Source organism: Rhododendron vialii, chromosome 8a, assembly GCF_030253575.1.
Source record: "Rhododendron vialii isolate Sample 1 chromosome 8a, ASM3025357v1".
NCBI classification, from domain to species: domain Eukaryota; kingdom Viridiplantae; phylum Streptophyta; class Magnoliopsida; order Ericales; family Ericaceae; genus Rhododendron; species Rhododendron vialii.
In genome coordinates, this window is record NC_080564.1 from 3,259,383 (window position 1) to 3,280,400 (window position 21,018).

Genomic DNA, 21,018 nt, shown 5'->3' on the forward strand with positions numbered 1-21,018 from the left:
TTCATCAATGATTTTACCACCCAGCCATATTTTCTGAGAATCTTAGTATCTTTTTGCTTTAAATGAGAAATTCAAAATATGATTTTCTATTAGTAGATCACTAGAATCTTATTTAGTTAGTTTTGTGATGCTTATTAGTATGTCCTTCGACGGAAAGGAAAGTTGCATAGTACCAGATTGTCATGTACCCATTTACTAGAAAGATGGTGTCTCGGGTTAGCTTGCATGCGCCTCGAGCTAATCCCTATAGGCCCTTCCTCCCATAGACGTTTCACGGCGTGAGGAAAATCAAACCTAAAACGTTAGGATTGAATAAACACCTAAGTCTCGGGCTAACACCACGGACCAACCCCTTCGAATTGTAATGAAATCCTTATTACTGCTAAAATAAAAATGAATAAAATAAATCCAGAGGATTAGAGTTGGTATTCTGTAAAATTGTTATTGCTTATCAGGTTTTCTATATTTTTCAAGGAAAAAAAAAACGAAATTTTACAAAGACGGTTTTGGTGTTATTCTTATGGTTACTGGTTAGTATGCAAAACACTACTCCTTCTGTCCCATATAGTTTGTCTTATCTAGGAATTTGCATTTTCAACCGGATCAAACAATAAAACACTTTTTTGGATTTTGGACTTTCGACTTTCTCTCTGCACACGGTTCCTAATAAATTTTCTCTCAATTGTTACTCTCGTTTCTCTCTTTATCTCTCTCCACCTAGTACTCAAAATCCAGATCCTAAAACGAACAAGCCCTGCAAGGAAGAGTACTATTTAGGAAGTTTTTTAAGGAAGGATTTGAAAACAAGACTTTAAAGAAAATAGGCTGTGTGGAATGTTACAATATTTATTTTGTTACCTTTTGTAGTACTAGCATTTATTCATTTTATTGGTCTTCCTCTTTACTCGTTGTTTTCATACTATATGTGGTATAAAACCATTGGCTTCGAAAATTTGGAAGCCCCTACTTGGTTTCACTTAAAAATGAAAACAAAACCATGTACATAGCAATTATAGCACCATCAAAGTAATTGAAGAGACTGCCAGGCCTATTGGCTATTGCGGATCCTTCTTGCCCATTTAGAATTTAAAAAAAAAAAAAAAAACTACGCTAAAATTATGTCCATCGGATATGCAATGAAGGAATGATATGTTTTTAGAAAGCATTTGTGTTTACGAAAAATGAGTTTAGTTTGACTTTTTTATTTTTTATTTTCCAAACATAAATGTGTATCGACATATCGATATCCGATTAATATATAGTAGTAAATCTTTTGCATAAATGATGTTCTTCAAATAAATCCGAAAATGGCCCACTATATACCAAATAGGACCGTCGAGTCCCTCTCCATTTCGTTGTCCTGACGAGAAAAATATATTTTTCAAGAAAAGTGGTCAAAGTAAAACTTATTCTTCAAGAAAAGTGTTGTTCGTTTGATCGGTCAGGACGGAGGGGTTTATCATCCCGAGGTTTCAAGTTTGATTCCTTTGCATTGCGAAAAGCCCTTGGGGCCATCGGCTGTCTCATTGCGTAAAAATATTTTGGGTTAGTAAGGCTGGTGGGAGCCGGAGAGACGAGTCGTGTGATGCATGCAAACTAACCCGAGATCACTTTTCATTAAAAAAAAAAGTTTAAAATAAAAAAAAAATTATTTTCCTGTGAGATCAGTAAACAAATAAAAATAAACCCAATTCCCAACCGGTTTTGTACTATCCTTTCCGTTCTCATCCTACGGTAAAGACCATTCCCCTCAGGATCCTGAGCTAACACACACCGTCAGATTAGAAAGCCAAATACTTACTGTGGGGTACTACCGTAAATAACCGAACCCTGGACCCTCCCAGAGCAAAACGAAGAAACGAAGAAACGAAGCAAGGAATAGAGAGAGAGAGAGAGGAGAGAGAAAGCTCATTGCAGCTCAGCCTCGTCGTCTCCACCGCGTCCCTCCATTCTCTCACTGCGCCAGCACAATCTTTGGAACTCATTATCCACTAATCAAACCTCTAATCACCTACTAATCCGCCTCCCATATTTTTTTTCGTCACCAGTCGATCGACCCGTCGGCGGAGAAAAACTCAAACGGCGGTCGACAGAGACGCTTAATTAACTCGCGCCGCTTCCCATTCGAAACCCTAGTTTCGAAAACCCTAACTCTCTTAATGGCCGCCGCTGCCGATCACCACCCTCGCGACCCCTCCACCGCCGCCCTCAACAGCCCCAAATCGAACCGTGGCGCGGCGGCGCGTGACGTTCCGTCGCCGCCGTGGACGACGCGCGTTCGGAACTCCGAATCGGAATCTGACTCGATCGTCTCCTCCTCCTCCTACGCTGCGTCTCCTTCCTCCCCTTACGCTCGGGGGCAAACCAGTCATTCTACTTCTTATCCGCCTCCTCCTTCGAAGGAGGAGGCGGCGGCGGTTTCCTCCACGTCGTCGTTTTCGGCGGGAGATGAAGCGGCGACCGAGGCTCGGTTGGAGAGCTGTGACAATAATGGTGCTGGTGCTGAGAGTGGCAATGCGGGTAAGAAGCCGGTGTGGAACAAGCCTTCGAATGGAGCTGTTGAGGTTGGAGGAGCAGTAATGGGGGCCGTTTCCTGGCCCGCGCTCTCCGAGTCGACTCATAAGGCTTCTCCCAAACCGTCTAATCCTTCTGATTCCTTGAAACCTCTCCCCGAGGGATCGGTCTGAATTCCACTTATTCTCTATTTAGTTTACTTTGCTGCTTGTATTATTATCATCGTTGTTTTGTTTTTTTCACATAATGCGCGTACGTGAGCACGAGTGTGGAAGCCAATTTCGAAAACATATCAAACTAATAAAATCTGTGAGAGCATGGGTTGAGAGCTGGAGCGCAGGACGAGGTTTGACTTAGGTAATGAAGTCTAGTAACCATGGTACTATTATTATTTACAACATTTTTTGGTAAATAATTTAGATCAACAAGAAGGAAATTAGAGATGTTTAGTGAGGTGTGGTACACACCTCAACGGGCAAACAAAGATGGGGGGAGGATTAGGAAAGAAAACGAAGAAGCATTAAAAGATAAGCCTAAAGACTTTCAGCTTCTATAGAAGACGTTTTAAGCAAAATATCTTAGGTTTGCTAGAGAGGTAAAGAATTAGTGCTCGAGGATTTCAATTAGCTAGGAGCTTCTTCTTGTCCTTACCACGGGAAGGAACTAAAGCTAAAGACCTACAACCCGAGAGCTGGTCAAGCATAAAAGAGGAATATTACCTTCTATTGAGCTCAGAAGCCAGACCCTCTTTCTTGTCCTACATCTTAAGATTTTGATCTTGTGAGGGAGGAGAAAACCCGGAACTATTTTCAGTAGGGATGGCAACCCCTTCTACACAAAAACAAATTACACCCTACTTCGACATTCTAATCATTGAACTCACACGACAGATGCTTCGTATCATCACAACATACAAGCTCATCAAAAGCATTTGAAGGTGGAGGACGCACTACCTCAACAGAGCTGTTCGCCAACCTTTCTTCCTCTTCACATCTTCCCACCCATTGGGCACTTTATCTCCTCCGTCGTTTCCAAGGAGCCTGCACTGTCTCTAAGGGTCTCATTGCCCAAGTTAATTACTAAGTGTGCTTCAACTTTGACATAAACTCTACCAAACGTCAAATATCAATGAGCTGAGTGCATTCACCAAGTTACATTGGATTGTCAACAACACCTCTAGCAGTAGACCCGAACCCATCCTTGTCCGGAGCTCTAGTGGGACACTAATGAAGTTGATCCGATTTCATTCATCTCCTTCTTCATATGATAGTATTTCAAGTACATTATTATTTACTATGTCATTATTTATGCTTTTGCTGTTAATGTTATTGCAGTTAGCCAGTTAGTATGGAACTATAGGTTATCGATGTAGTTTAGATCCTCAACTGCATTCATTTCATTCCATTGTTTATATATATGTGTGTCTGCCTTATAGGGGTCTGGAATTGCATCTTCTTCACAGAAACAGGTGGCAACAAATGATACAAACCCTAGTTTAGGTCCAAATCATGTAGCACCCACACGCCAGAAATCAATGAAGCGCAGTAGTGGGAGTTCAGGTGTAACAGCTAATGGTGGCTTCCATGGGCCAGTGGAACCACTGGGTCAAGTAGCAGAAATACCTTCTGATATTGCTGGATTACCTGGGTTATCTGTTCCGGAGACATCTCCAAGAGACTATATGCAGAAGGGAAGTGGACAAAGAGGCGGATTTGGGTCACAATCCCGTAGTGGGAATGATCACTCACAACAGCGAAATTCGTATAGGAGGGGCAACGGTACTCCCAATCCTCGGAGTGATGGTTCTTACCATCAGAATCATGGGGGCAGGGACCGTGTTAATCATGACAGGAATTCTCATAGAAGTTTTAACGGCAGAGACAGTCAAATGCAGCCACAACGAGTTGTTCCTCCTAGGGGCTTTATGCAACACCCACCGCATGGTTCTACCCCTTTTCTTCCTCCACCACCAATGCCTGTTCGACCTTTTGGCAACCCTTTTTATGCTGGTGAGATGTTTTTGGCTTTTCATAATTTGGTGGTTGGGTTTTCTTTTAACTTATCTATCTGTCTACAGAAGTTGCACCTCCAATGTTTTATGTTCCAGTTCCACCTCCCCCTCCAGACTCCCTCAGAGGCGTGCCTATTGTGACGCCATTACCGCCTCCTGCCTTGCTTTTTCCTACCTCAGGTCCTCTTTTGCATGCTAAGATAGTGACTCAGATAAATTATTATTTCAGGTACCTTATTTTACTGTTGGCTTGTTTCATACAATTAGTGATGCGTAGTTGGTTGCCTTTGGTTATCATTGGGACTTAATGGCCAGTGCACTATTTTTCTTCATTTATCGCAGCAATGAAAATTTAATTAGCGATACATTCTTGCGGCGGAACATGGATGAAGATGGTTGGGTTCCCATCAAACTAATAGCAGGCTTCAAAAAAGTGAGTTTTCAGAGATAATTGAATGGTTTTCTGTTCTCTTTCTCCTCCATGATATGACTTTCGTTGCATTCATCTGTCCTTGTTTTAAAGGTAATTCAGATGTCCATTTTTCCATCTTGGGTTCCTTAATGCCACCTACGATCTTTGGTTTATGTCATGCTCTATAGCAATCTTGTTTTTGGCCTTGCCTTGCATTTATTTGCTCTATTCACGAGCTTCACTGTGATTATTGGTTTTTTTAATTCCCCTTTTATCCCCTTTTCCAATCTGTTTTATTGCCCCATAGATACAGATATGGTATGGTGTGTATATTCTGAGACCTGTATGGATTCTCCGTTCCTTACTGAAAGAAGACTGACAAGCTTTCTGCTATCTAGTTAGGCTCATCTTACCTTCTGATTGGTGGCCTATTGGTCTTATTATGAATGTCATCTCATCTTGAATGTTTTATGTTTCACGATGGTGCTCAATGCAGATTATGTAGGGGACTTCATATTTTATGGTGTTATGTATATCTAGTGTTCCAGCCAGTTAATATGCTGGATTACAATTCTTTCACCATCTCTGTGTTGAAGAATTCATGTCCGACTTATTTCGACGAAGTTTGCATGCAGATCTCTTATCTGTAGGTTTTTAATCTAGAAGACATGTTTGACCACATGCTTCTGTGAGGATATTTCAATATTAGTTCAATACGCTTTTGAACTAATCAATACGATTGTTGTGCAGGTTTCATCCTATGGATCATGTTAAGATAACCCCGAGTATTATTTGTTTGTTTGCCTTAGTAGGCATGGTTTTTTTGACATGTATCTGGCTCAGAATTGCTTATGATGTTTATACTTCATTAGTTTATTTAGTAGGGACTAGGGAGACTGTATGTTATTGTGTTACTTGATTCTGACATTTATTATAGTAGTCAATTTAGTGCTGCTCTCGCGGCCCTCTAAGGAACTTGTTCCGAAAAGTCCTGACAAATGATTGACATAATAATGCAGAAGCTGTATGCTAGTTTTATGTGCCAGAATATGCATCCTAACCTCAGGGACCAATTTCAAATTGATTTGGTCTTGTCATTACACTGGTAACCCATACAGGGAGTATTTTTCATAACTATTGGCTGATAAATTCAAAAAGTTCAAAAGTAATGCCGTTTCCTGTTTTACAATTATATTCTAATAATATCGGTTGAATTATGGAATTATTTTTTCCATATGGGTAACTCTAATATACGTTCATTAGTTTATGCCTCTTTATACCATTGGTAATGTACTTACTTTGGGATATGCCTCTTAGTCTATTAGTAAGTAGACTGTCTTCAACTCAGATGGGGATTCCTCACTGCTGCATCCAGTATCCATCATTATTAGTGCACTTTGCATATGGCAAAACCAGTTTAGGCCTTGTGTTACCCAAATTATGCAACCTAGAGGGGGGGTGAATAGGATTGCTAGTAATAATTACCAATAAAAATTTATCTCTAACAATATATGCAAACAATAAGTATGCAATCAAAATAGAGAGATAGAGAGATAGAACCCGTTTATAGTGGTTCGGTCCGGATTTGTCCACGGTCCGGCCCTACTCCACTTCTCCTCAAGCAATTACTTGAAGGTTAGACTAATCTTTAAAAGATTACAACTTGTAAGTCTTGCGGGTGCTTACAAGAACCGAATGCCTCTAGCTTTCCCGAGGAGCTAGTACAACCGCAAGAATTTTCTCCGAAAACTTCTCAAAAACAATAACACCCAAATTCCAACCCGAATTTGGTCTTCTAAGCTTTCAAGTGTTTGACTCAAACACTCACTTAGGAAATACAAGTATGTGAAGAAGGTATGAAAATTATCGCTCACGACTTGTACAAATTTTCTCTCAAGAATAATATGAAAGTGGAAGAACAATGAGAATTTTTGGCTTTGATCTTTTGAGAATTTGCTCTTGCAATAATATGGAATGTTGTAGCTTGTGTATGTACTCATTAATGAGTTCTTGATGCCTTATATAGCCATCCATATGCTTCCTAGCCGTTGGAAACTAGCCGTTGGAACTAGCCGTTGGAAACTAGCCGTTGGAAACTAGCCGTTGGAAACTAGCCGTTAGAACTAGCCGTTAGAACTAGCCGTTGGAACTAGCCGTTAGAACTAGCCGTTAGAACTAGCCGTTGGAACTAGCCGTTAACAGAGTGGTCATCCGGGTGGTCGTCCGATGGTTTCCGGTTGTCACAGCTTTCTGTTCAGACAGCCGGCTTGTCAGCCGGTTCGTCAACCTGTGGCTCACAATTTCATCTAAATAAACCGTTAAAGCATGTATTGAGCTCAATAAAGTCTTTGTAAATATAAATCATGAATCCAAGAGACTTTATGCTATATTTCAAGGTCACGAAAATATTTAATTCGGGAATCGACTTTTCGATAATTTTGTATTTGCCGAATAAAAATATCATTGAATTAATCATCAAAATAATTAATAGAGATGCATATAAATTTTCACAAATTATAATGCATACATTTTTCAACAATCTCCCCCTTTTTGATGATGACACAAAATGATAGTTTTTATTCAAGTAGGAGTTATGCCAATCTCCCCCTTAATACATGCACCAAAGCAGTTATCTATGATCAACGAGTAATAGCAATAATCATCAGATCATAGCAAGCAATTTTTTAAATTTGCCCAAAATGGCAAGATAGATCAATTAAAACTTGGCTTTTTCTCCCCCTGTGACATCATAAAAAAAAAAACTAAAAAGAGAAAAACAATAGGGCCATGGTTCCAGCACCATGCCGCTCTTGCCCTGTAGCACTCTATCTTCGTTCATTGAGAGCTTGGCGTCCTTGATTTTCGTATTCTCGAATAATGGCTGCTACAACGGCAGCTATAATGCCAATCCAATACCACAGAGTATCCACATTTATATTCCATCCGAACCATGGTGGTATTCTCATGGTAAGTAACGCACACAGCAGAATGAAGATAAAGAGTTGCATCCAAATGGTTTGGATAAACAACCTGAACTCTGCTCGTTCGGCATCTCTTTCGTAAAACTCAAACGGTAACCCTTGCGGTATGTTTGCCATTGCTTGATGAGAGATTTAGGCCGAGAGAGAAGGAGAGATAGATAGATGAAGAGATAGAGAGAGTGTTGTTAAATTTATAGAGTATGAGAGAAGTGTTTGAGGATAAAGAATGCCGCGCCGAATTGTTTGAAAGTTGAGATTGAGGATATCCGAATTGTTTGAAATTTGAGATTGAGGATAGCCGAATTGTTTGAAATTTGAGATTGAGGATATCCGAATTGTTTGAAATTTGAGATAGGGGATGCGGTAGGCGCCGAAAGAGATATATATGAAGAGATAGAGATAGGATAGGGGATGCGGCGCCGAATAGGATAGGATAGGGGTGGCGCCGAATAGAGATAGGATAGGGGTGGCGCCGAAAAGAACAAGAATAGGGGAAGAAAATTGTGTTCGGGTGTTTATTGTTGTGTCCCCTTAATACATGCTCCCCCTAAAAGAGAGCTTTTTAAAGAATGCGAGGGGTATTACCGAGAATGATTATCCCTGCAAGCTTAGAGACAAGAAATTCATATCGGCGAAGTATATAAGAGACAATTTAAGCACTAAGCCATGAAGTTCATACAAACTAAGTGTAACAGACTTAATAAATCAGAGTTAGCAACGCAAAAGCTTGAATAAGTCTCAACCTCACGGTTGTCCGGTTGGACATCCGCTTGGACATCCGACTGACTGTCACGACCCTGACCCGCCCCTTGAGGTCTTAATCATGACAAATGCCAGTGATTTCTAGCAGAGGGCTCCCAAAAGACAGATTTCCAAAACCCACGAAATTATCAGCATATAACAGATTTGTTCAAGACTCAAAATAAATGATCAAACTTGATTCTTGTACATCTAACCAACACTTAAACACGTAAAGAAGGTAGGAGATCCCTACCTCGAGGGTTAGAAGCAAGCCCGAACATGGAGGAAACCTCAAAGTGCTCCGATCATGATTCTTCTTCGATCAATAGGAAGATCTCGTCGCGTAGAACAACTTTAGTACTTGGGATTTTTCCGAAATCTCATTCTAAGGCGATGAAATCGAAGAGAGAAGTTTGGACGAGAGGTGAGAAAGAGAGAGAGTCGGTCGAGGGAGTAGAGAGAGAGAAACGTGTGTGTGTCTGCCCGGAAAAGAAAAGAAATATATGTGGGGGAGAATTATCCCCTACACACACCTTCACTTATACACCCATGCATATTACACTTGCATCCCGAACTTCTAAATTCTAGCACATTCGACATCCGAACTCATTCTCCATTTTATATCACAACTCATGCCTTAATAAAACATAAAGAATTATGGAAATAAAATACGGGTCTCTACACTGACAAATGCAGGTTAAGTCCAGAAAACGTTTAAGAGGAGTAGCATTAAAGACCATAAAACTGTTTTTCTGCATACCAAACACAGGAAAATGAATCATATGATAAAATGTTTGGAGGGTGATTTCTTTATCAAGATCATTTGTACTCTCCATCAAGTATGATATTTACGAATTCAATCAACTCAACATTGAATCCAAAAAAAAAAACTTTTGACATCAAGAACACAACTTTTTCATAAATGATTAGACATGCCGAGTTCTCGTCGAATGAAACAAAATTGTTCTTCACCAAGGGGTTTTGTGAAAATGTCCGCCAATTGCTTGTCGGTACTAATAAAGTTAAGTTCAATATCCCCTTTTTGAACATGATCTCTTATAAAATGATGTCTAATCTCAATATGTTTTGTTCGAGAATGTTGAATCGGATTCTTGGTTAAGCTAATTGCACTAGTATTATCACATTTAATAGGAATATGATCATATTGCAAATTGAAATCCTCCATTTGTTGTTTGATCCACAATATTTGGGCACAACAACTTTCGGCCGCTACATATTCCGCCTCGGCGGTAGATAGAGCTACGGAATTTTGTTTCTTGCTATGCCAAGACACTAGAGAGTGCCCTAGAAATTGGCAAGTCCCACTTGTACTTTTACGATCAACTTTGAAACCTCCAAAATCCGCATCCGAATAACCAATTAAATCAAATGCAACTCCACGTGGATAAAACAATCCTAAGTCATGAGAACCGCCAACATATTTAAAGATACGTTTAATAGCTTTTAAATGCGATTCTTTAGGACATGATTGAAATCTAGCACACATGCAAACACTAAACATTATATCCGGTCTACTTGCAGTGAGATAAAGTAATGAGCCGATCATACCTCGATACATCTTTTCATTGACGGCCTTACCATTCTCATCTTTGTCTAGCTTAGTTGATGTGCTCATTGGTGTGCTCGTTGGCTTTGATCCTTCCATGCCAAACTTCTTAATAAGTTCTTTCGCATACTTGGCTTGGTTGATTAGGATCCCCTCATTAGTTTGCTTGATTTGAAGTCCGAGGAAGAAGTTAAGCTCCCCCATCATACTCATTTCAAATTCACCTTGCATACACTTAGCAAACTCTTTGCACATATTATCATTAGTGGCACCAAAGACAATATCATCAACATATATTTGAATAATGAGCATATCTTTACCTTTGGCTTTAATGAAAAGAGTAGTATCAATTTTTCCACGAGTAAAGCCATTGTCAAGAAAGAATGAACTAAGTCTATCATACCATGCACGTGGTGCTTGCTTCAAACCATATAAAGCTTTTGAGAGTTTAAAAACATGATCGGGGTATATATGATCTTCAAAGCCGGGAGGTTGTTTGACATAAACTTCTTCATTTATGAACCCATTCAAAAATGCACTTTTCACATCCATTTGATAAAGCTTGAAATTTTTGAAAGATGCAAAGGCAAGTAATATGCGAATAGCCTCTAATCTAGCTACCGGTGCAAAAGTTTCTTCAAAATCAATACCTTCTTCTTGATTATAACCTTGAGCAACAAGTCTAGCTTTATTCCTAACAATATTTCCGGATTCATCTAGCTTGTTACGAAAAACCCATTTAGTACCTATAATAGTGTGATCAAGAGGCTTAGGTACTAATGCCCAAACTTTATTCCTTTCAAATTGATTTAACTCATCTTGCATGGCCAAAATCCAATTTTCATCATCTTGAGCTTCCGGAAAGTTTTTAGGCTCAATTTGAGAAACAAAAGCTTGATTTTCACAAAAATTTCTATGAGACGAGCGAGTGGTTACCCCTTTCGAAACTTCTCCAAGAATCAAGTCCTTTGGATGGTTTTGCACGAATCTCCAATCCTTGGAAAGATCTTGGTTGTCTCCCATGGCATCTTGAGGTTGATTAATAACTTCATCTTCTTTGATTTGAGAGCTTTCTACTTGAGTATCACCATCAACTTTTTCTTGAATTGTCAAGTCATGAATCTTATGTGTAATCTCTAAGTCATCATTATCAACAACATCCTTAGTAGCACAAGGATTAGATTCATCAAAGGAAACGTGAATAGATTCTTCAACAAGATTAGTGCGCTTATTATAAATTCTATATGCTTTGCTAGTAAGAGAGTAACCAATAAAGATGCCTTCATCCGATTTTGAATCAAATTTACCCAAGTTATCTTTTTCATTGTTTAATACATAACATTTACAACCGAAGGCATGAAAGTAATTAATGTTGGGTATTCTACCATTCCAAAGCTCATAAGGAGTTTTCTTGAGGATAGGCCTAATTAAAACTCGATTCAAAATATAGCATGAGGTATTAACGGCTTCCGCCCAAAAATATTTTGGCAAAGAGTTTTCACAAAGCATAGTGCGGGCCATTTCTTCCAGAGTACGATTTTTTCTCTCTACTACTCCATTTTGTTGAGGAGTACGAGGTACGGAAAAGTTATGACCAATACCATGTTCATCACAAAACTTTTCATATAAAGAATTGTCAAGTTCTTTTCCATGATCCGTACGAATGTTAGAAATAACAAAGCCTTTTTCATTTTGAACTCTTCTACAAAGTTTAGTGAAATTAGGATAAGCCTCATTCTTATGAGCTAGGAACATTACCCATGTATATCTAGAGAAATCATCAACAACAACAAGACAATAATAGTTTCCACAAAGACTTGGAGAGCGAGTTGGTCCAAACAAATCCATATGAAGTAATTGCAAAGGTCTAGTAGTTGAAACAACATTTTTGGACTTAAAAGAAACCTTGGTTTGTTTTCCTTGTTGGCAAGGACCACAAAGTCTATCTTTTTCAAATTTGATTTTAGGAAGACCTTTTACCAAATTTTTTCTAGAGAGTTTTGAAATAGCATCCATACTTGCATGTCCTAGGCGCCTATGCCAAAGCCAACTATTTTCACTCAAAGCGGAAAAACATTTTATATCACAATTACTTAAATCATTGAGATTAAAAACATATACATTTTCAAGTCTTTGTCCAACGAAGAGTGTCTTGTTGCTTTTGACATTTTCAATGATACATTTGGATTTTTCAAAGATAACACGATTTCCTCTATCACATAATTGACTTATGCTAAGAAGATTGTGTTTTAAACCACTAACAAGTAAAACATCTTCAATAATAGGAGAATTACCTATATTGCCGATTCCTATGATTTTACCTTTGTTGTTGTCTCCAAATGTGACATGTCCACCATCTTTAGACGAAAGAGAATTGAAAGCCCTCTTGTCACCGGTCATGTGTCTTGAACATCCACTATCAAGGTACCAACTTCCTTCCTTGAGAGAACTTTTGAAGCATACCTACAATAGCACATCAATTCTTGACTTTTGGTACCCAAATCATCTTGGGTCCTTGAAGGTTAGCATTGATACGGTTCTTAGGAACCCAAACCTTTTTTGCATTAGAAGATGAGTATCCTTTCATAGGACATGTAGGAGAAATATGACCAATTTTACCACAATAATGACATGTCAATTTAGAATGGCTAGAAGGAGGAACATCTTTTTCAAAAAGATTTTTGTGTTGAGTGGGATTATAACCAATTCCGGCCTTGTGAAAAGAAACCATTTGTTTTCCAAGAAGAATGTCTAAACTTTCTTTTCCATTAGTGAGTTTTGAAAGAGAATTAGTTAAATCATCAATTTGTTTTTCCAAAGATTCGTTTTTGGAAGTATCCTTCAAATACTCTTTTTCTTTTTCCAAAGAGGTTCTTAAACTTTCATTTTCTTCCTCCAAAATATCTTTCTCTTCAATTAAATCATCTATTTCTAGTGAAAGATCTTTAGCAACCTTTTTAAGAAATTTGTTTTTAGAAACAACCTTTTCAAATTCTACTTTCAACTCTTTATAGGCAATAAATAATTCATCAAAGGAATAGGATGAGTCGAGATCTACCTCGTTTTCTTCGATGGCCATGAAACACAAGTTAGCGACCTCTTGTTGCTCATCGTCCTCATCGGAGCTACTATCGTCACTATTGTCCCATGCGGCCATCATAGCTCTCTTTTTGTCCTTCTTTGAATATTTTTTTGCATATGGACATTCACTTTTGATGTGGCCGGGCTTCTTGCACTCGTAGCAAATGATTGGATCCTTTTTACTATTTTCTTCTTTGCCTCCATCTTTTCTTGAAAATCCTCTGCCTTTGTGAGATGCTCTATTTTTGAGGAGTTTCTTGAACGTTTTTGTGATGAGCGCCATTTCATCATCCTCACTTTCGTTGCTTGAATCCTCCTTGCTTTTTGATTTGCTTGTTGTACTTTTGAAGGCAAGATCCTTAACTTTCTTCTCTTTTTCACCCTTGAGGTTGTGATGCATTTCCTCCGTCATGAGAGATCCCATGAGCTTGTCCATCGTGTATGTTGAGAAATCTTTGGATTGTAGGATGATGGAGGTGGTAGTGTCCCAATTGGTTGGCATGGAACGGAGCACCTTCCTTGTCATTTCGGATTGACTGTAAATCTTTCCAAGAGCTTTTAAACCGTTAGTAATACTAGCAAATCTAGCAAACATTTGAGATATAGATTCATCCGGTTTCATTTTGAAGAGCTCATAGCTATGCACAAGAATATCAATTTTGGACTCCTTAACTTGACTATCTCCTTCATGTGACATTTCTAACTTATCCCATATTTCTTTAGCCGATTCACATGCGGAAACACAATCATATTCATTGGGAGTAATAGCACAAAAAAGAAGGTTCATAGCTCTATAGTTCTTTTCTATTGAAGCCTTTTCCAAATGACTCCACTCATAATCTGGTTTAGGCATAGTCTCTTCTCCAACTTTCTTAGTAGGAATAATGGGACCATTTTTGATAATTTTCCATAGATCATAATCCGTGGATTGAATAAAGATCATCATTCTATTTTTCCAATGAGAGTAATTTTCTCCGGTGAACAAGGGAGGTCTATTGGACGATTGACCTTCGATACAAGAAACATTACTAGTGGTTGCCATGGATCTTAACTCTTAGATGGTTAAATCTACAAACAAGAGCCGAGGCTCTGATACCAATTGTTACCCAAATTATGCAACCTAGAGGGGGGGTGAATAGGATTGCTAGTAATAATTACCAATAAAAATTTATCTCTAACAATATATGCAAACAATAAGTATGCAATCAAAATAGAGAGATAGAGAGATAGAACCCGTTTATAGTGGTTCGGTCCGGATTTGTCCACGGTCCGGCCCTACTCCACTTCTCCTCAAGCAATTACTTGAAGGTTAGACTAATCTTTAAAAGATTACAACTTGTAAGTCTTGCGGGTGCTTACAAGAACCGAATGCCTCTAGCTTTCCCGAGGAGCTAGTACAACCGCAAGAATTTTCTCCGAAAACTTCTCAAAAACAATAACACCCAAATTCCAACCCGAATTTGGTCTTCTAAGCTTTCAAGTGTTTGACTCAAACACTCACTTAGGAAATACAAGTATGTGAAGAAGGTATGAAAATTATCGCTCACGACTTGTACAAATTTTCTCTTAAGAATAATATGAAAGTGGAAGAACAATGAGAATTTTTGGCTTTGATCTTTTGAGAATTTGCTCTTGCAATAATATGGAATGTTGTAGCTTGTGTATGTACTCATTAATGAGTTCTTGATGCCTTATATAGCCATCCATATGCTTCCTAGCCGTTGGAAACTAGCCGTTGGAACTAGCCGTTGGAAACTAGCCGTTGGAAACTAGCCGTTGGAAACTAGCCGTTAGAACTAGCCGTTAGAACTAGCCGTTGGAACTAGCCGTTAGAACTAGCCGTTAGAACTAGCCGTTGGAACTAGCCGTTAACAGAGTGGTCATCCGGGTGGTCGTCCGATGGTTTCCGGTTGTCACAGCTTTCTGTTCAGACAGCCGGCTTGTCAGCCGGTTCGTCAACCTGTGGCTCACAATTTCATCTAAATAAACCGTTAAAGCATGTATTGAGCTCAATAAAGTCTTTGTAAATATAAATCATGAATCCAAGAGACTTTATGCTATATTTCAAGGTCACGAAAATATTTAATTCGGGAATCGACTTTTCGATAATTTTGTATTTGCCGAATAAAAATATCATTGAATTAATCATCAAAATAATTAATAGAGATGCATATAAATTTTCACAAATTATAATGCATACATTTTTCAACACCTTGAATTTAATTCCCTTGGTCGAAGTTTCTTTTCCGTTCTTATCAAGTGCATGTTGGTTTTCGTATTTTTTTTTAATCTCAGTTGCACCATGCTTTCCCAGCACCTTCTTGTCTATCTTCAGAGAGAAGAGGCACTATTGAAAAACAATCATTGTCGCCGGCAGTGGTAGATTTTTTGGATAGATATCTGTCTCTGGATTGTCCCTCATTTGGATTTTGGAGGTCGAGTGTCCCTTTCTTTGCCTCCCTCGCAGGCTGAGTATATGGATCCCTATCTATTATCTCCAATGTTTGTGCTTCAGCTTCTTTTGGATCTGTAAACAATAGAATGCTCGGCTCCTAAGGAGGTAGCCATAGACGATGGTCCTAACAAATGAATAAAAGGCTTGGTGAATTAGTTGTGGCCCAAAATAATAACAAAGAAATAAAAGGGCATAATAAAGGAAGAAGATAATTTATTATTTTGTTTTACATTTCAATGATTTTGCAGATGTTTAACATCCAAAATTCTTGTACTACCCATCTTTTCTGGCAAGGCTACATGTTCATTGAGAAATTCTTTGATGTCTTTCAGATGTTTCTACCAGATAATGGTGGAATGAACTGAATGAACCTTCAGTCTCAATGGAGTTGAGTGATGAGATCACGTGGATTTATAATTCCAAATTATAATGATTTTATCACCAAATTTAGAAGAGTCCAAGCTTATCGTTTTATTTAATTTATCAAGGAAAAATATTTGAGTCAGTTGAACCCTTACAGTAGATGATGTAGATTTATTTGTCATAGCATCGGTTGATGGTTCTGATTTCTGAACTTATGCTTAAAGCCATTGTACAAATTTGACAAGTTCACTTGGCATTCCTCTTAGTTGAATTTTGCTGCAACATTGATGCTCATTGTCAATGTGTGTGGTTGTGTTTGTCTCTGTACGATTATGTTTTCTTTTCCCTCTCCATTCTCTCCAGTCAATAGTACAAATCCTGCTGTGATCCCAGATCCTTGTTTGTTCAACTATTAAATTAGTTGCATGTCTCTTGGATATTTCTTGTGATACCCTTTCATTTCTCCTTGAAGCTCCTGTTGTTTTCTGCCTGGTTATCATTTTGCCTTTGACTGGATATAATTTGTACAAGCTTCTAGTTGACAATGTTGGTTGTTCAAACTTCAGTCTTCAGATACCCCATCTTTTCAAGATTGGCATTCTAAATGCAACTTTATGTGTTAATCTAGAACAGTTGTCGGCAAAGTATTCTAATATTTGGCATCATATTGGCTAGTGATTTGCCAATAAATTGGCACAGATTAATTTGATTTCACTCCTCATAAGTTTATCAGAATACTTGGAAGACCCACTGGTGTGAACAGGTCGATCAATTTGTGTTTGGTTACTGGTCAGATTGTCAGATATCGCATATTGAGACTCGATTTAAGCTTGGAGAAAGGAGGCTTAACATAATCTCTACTCTGTTTGTTTGGTTTCCCTGTACTTAATTCCATGTCTATCGATTGCGACCTCTAGTCTCTCAGCATCAGTGTATTTCCTTTCTGCTTATTGTCTTGCGGCCTTTTTCTTATGGGCGGCATTCCCTTAATGCCTTCTTATTAATATTATCTCTTATCAAAAAAAGAAAAAAGTATTTCCTTTCTGCATATTATTCTTGTTGCCGACTTTGCAAACTTTCAATTTAAAGTGGTTTCAAGAGTAATTCTTTAAAGTGGGTGTAGTGCCAGTATATTATTTCTGTTGCTGACATGTTCATCCCTCGGGTTCTTTTGCAGGTAATGGTTTTGACAAACGATATCCCGCTTATATTGGATGCCTTGCGCTCTTCGGATGTTGTGGAAGTGCAGGTATATTCAAATGCGTACTGAAGACCTTTTGCTCAAAGATTTGCAATTATTAGTTTTCTAAGTTTTGGTGCTTCCTTGCCAGTTGTAAACGTAAACTGCTATTGGAAATTATAATTGCATGTGGCTTTTGATTGTATCTATTGGTAACTTTATTGAGAATCCTTCATTAGTCAGACGGTGAGAAGCAAGTTTATAAGCCGAATTTGTTTCTTCTTGATTGTTCATATATTATTTTCTTCTTACTCCATTCATATTTCCTTTCAGAATGGTAAAGTTAGAAAGCGAAATGATTGGAGGAGATGGATCATGCCTCCTTCCATTGAGTTCCATACCATGTCAAGTCCTCGATCAGTAAATCGTTCCAGTCATGAGACTCATGACATGCTTACAGCCAACATCCAGAGCATGTCCGTGGTGGAGAAGACAAACAAACAAGCTGGAGCCGAGACATTCCTAAGTAGATCATATTCCGGGGACTTGAATAGCCCATTCCAACTATCCACTGCAGAGGGGACAAACCAAGCCCCTATTCAAGCTGGTACTGAGCTTTCTAATTTCAGCTAGAAGTTCAAATCTTCAAGTCAATGAGAAGTGTGCTATTGCACAACATACATCTTGAAGGGTTTTTGTGCGATATGGGTTGACGGTTGTACTTGATGGCAGTGAATATCTTCCGAGAGTTTTTGTCTTTTTTTCTATGTTTTTTTTGTTTTTTGTTTTTTTGGTGATAACGGTCTTGGCCTTGTCACGCCGTAGAAGAGATCCAAAAAAATGGGGTAAACTTACAAGAAAATAAGAGAGGAACCATAGGAGGGGGAAAAACAAGTCCTGTTTTCAAGACTATATGAGGTAGTAACATCAGTATGTTGGAATGTATTTATGATTCTGGTGGGAGGATTGGTTTTTTTTTTTTCCTTCTTTCTTTTCTTCATTTCATGGTTATTCATTGCGACTTCGGGGAATTTTGATCCTACTTCCCCTCGGCTCCCCTCGGCTGTTATATGATCTTGGGTGATGAAAGTTGTGGTTTTGTGCTCTGTGGTTGGAAACGGAAGAATCTGACGGCCGATGGTTCGAAGGTGCTTCTCATGCTTATTGTTTTGCTGTTGCTTCCATAATGATACTTTAGTGTGAATATTCGAGTGACATATAGGAGTATATAACTACATTTGGCGTGTATAACTCTGGAGGTTTGGTGCAAGTGTGTGCCAGGGTTTGATGTTCCACACTCACACCAAACCTCGGTGAAAAACCTTTAGCTAAACTTTTTTTTTTTTTTAGTATTGTGTGTTTTATTCGTCTTTTTAAATCTTTGTTATACTCGCTTCATATTTTTTGATTTAACTATCTATTTCGATGAGAGGAGTCTAAAAAGTAAAAAAATATGACCAAAAGCAAAACAAAAAAAAAAAAGTTCACTGTTTGATGTTTTTTGTCTATAGAGTTGTCTAATATGAATTTATTTTTGCAACAGTCTACATTTTTATAATTTTTTTATTCCTTTCATCAAGACAAATGATTAATTTCAAAAATTACAACGAAAAGTTCAACAAAAAATAAAAAATATAAAAAAAAAAGTCTCAAGTAAAAAAAGAGGAGAACGTGGGAGTCATCTGCACCGATAATTGGAAAGAGGCCTTGGACGCACTTTGCCCTCTCTCATAACGGACCATGTGAATAGAGAGGGTCCGGATGCACCGAGCGGACACCACGTGGTACCCGCTCGGCACCGAAAAATTTCTCATGTGGATAAGCCCCTAGTTTACAACTTGTTTGCTGTTCTTTCTGTTTCTGTTTCTTTTTCTTTTTCTTTTTTCGACGATAAATGGTGTTCGGATCAATTTATGCGCATCTCGACTAATTTTCTTCTTGATCCAATCAAAGAGGTATGAAATTAGAAAATTCACAAGAAATTACTTTTTGTTTTTGCTTACGAGGCAAAAACAGCTTAAATGAGCTGGAAGAAAAGACTGTTTCTTTTTCTTTTTCTTTTTTCGACGATAAATGGTGTTCGGATCAATTTATGCGCATCTCGACTAATTTTCTTCTTGATCCAATCAAAGAGGTATGAAATTAGAAAACTCACAAGAAATTACTTTCTGTTTTTGCTTACGAGGCAAAAACAGCTTAAATGAGCTGGAAGTAGGGCTGCAAACGATCCGAGCCGCTCGCGAGCGGCTCGGAGCTCGGCTCGATAACGGCTCGGCTCGGCTCGGTTCAAGACAAAAACGAGCCGAGCTCGAGCTCGAGTCCTGAGCTCGTTTCATAAACGAGCCGAGCTCGAGCTAGTCGAAACTCGGCTCGAATTGGCTCGCTAGCTCGATTATATAATATATTTATATATATATTTATATATATATATTTTTACATATTTATATTTATTTATATATATATTTATATATATTTGTTTCATAAACGAGCCGAACGAGCCGAGCTCGAGCTCCGAAAATACCTATCGAGCCGAGCTCGAGCTCGAGTTCTGCAGCTCGTCACGAGCTCGAGCCGAGCTCGAGCTCATTGTTTTTGAGGCGAGCCGAGCCCGAACATGCCGAAACTCGGCTCGGCTCGGCTCGATTGCACCCCTAGCTGGAAGAAAAGAAATACTGTGGAAGCTCTATTATAGTACTCCTTTTGTTCGTGTTTATTTGTCCACTTTCACTATTTTACACACCTTAAAAAATTGTACATACCTTTTCAATACAAATCTCTAAAAATATGCAATTTTGATATATCTCGATTAGCTCTATTAAATAAAATTTCAAAATCATGAAACTCGTTATAAATTAAAATATATAGATAATTTAAAACATGGCACGAATACTGAAAACGGACCAACAAACACGAGCGGAGCTACTTTTGAATTATGCATTTTAAACTTTGGAACATGGTGTGACTTAGTGTGAACAACAAGCTAAAATGTCGAAACTTAATGATTGATTTATGTGAATAATATTGTAAAATGACCTACGTTTTTTACCAAAAACTTATTGAAAACGCCCAAGTTAGATATTCCCGATCAATCAAAAAATAAAGGTTAGATATACATATACTCTCTCCGCCCCATTTTCATTGTCTATTTTTAAATTGCGTGTCATTTATTTAATTGCTTATATCTTTCAATTTAAAATATTTTTCGTAATTTTGAAAAATTTATATTATAGAACTAATCGAGATTTATCAAACAGTGTCCATATTGCATATTTTTCAAGATACACAATAAAAGATATAGGCAAAAAAACATAAAAGAGACAAATAAAATAATAGATAATAAAAATGGGAGTAGTAGATACGGAAATGCTACAACCACACACAAACATTTACACTCAAAAAGGGGTGGGCCCCACGCACACTGGATGTGTGCAACATGTGTGGGGCCCACTTGCTTTTGTGAGTGTGTTTATAAGTGTTTGTGTGTGGCTATAAAATTATTGTACAGTAACTTTTAAATTAAAAAAAAAACCGAAAAAGCAAAATATAAAATACATAGTAATAAAAAATGAAAAATTTTAAAATCAGCTCAATTGGCTAATAATAATAAGTGTATGAATGTGTATTAAATGATGTAAAAAGTACACATAAAATACATATTTTCTTTCTCTTCTAATATACTCATCGTCAGGCTGACAATAACAAGATCGATAAAA

At 38.0% G+C, this 21,018-nt stretch overlaps 1 protein-coding gene across 1 annotated transcript; it reads left to right on the forward strand.

Moving 5' to 3' along the window:
• The first annotated feature begins 1,830 nt into the window (after positions 1-1,830).
• On the forward strand, positions 1,831-18,268 carry LOC131298348 (la-related protein 1C-like). The gene is made up of 6 exons (XM_058323754.1): positions 1,831-2,681; positions 3,950-4,523; positions 4,592-4,754; positions 4,868-4,958; positions 17,303-17,374; positions 17,639-18,268. Exons 1-6 carry the CDS (start codon positions 2,160-2,162, stop codon positions 17,936-17,938), a joined length of 1,722 nt encoding a protein of 573 aa, XP_058179737.1. The 5' UTR covers positions 1,831-2,159; the 3' UTR covers positions 17,939-18,268.
• Positions 18,269-21,018: the final 2,750 nt, after the last annotated feature.

What these genes read in the sequence shown, in the direction of transcription:
- LOC131298348 (XM_058323754.1), top strand. Translation starts at nt 2,160, where the DNA reads ATGGCCGCCGCTGCCGATCACCACCCTCGCGACCCCTCCACCGCCGCC. An exon ending in AACCTCTCCCCGAGGGATCG is followed by an intron (nt 2,682 to 3,949) that starts GTCTGAATTCCA and finishes TCTGCCTTATAG; the next exon opens with GGGTCTGGAATTGCATCTTC. An exon ending in TGGCAACCCTTTTTATGCTG is followed by an intron (nt 4,524 to 4,591) that starts GTGAGATGTTTT and finishes ATCTGTCTACAG; the next exon opens with AAGTTGCACCTCCAATGTTT.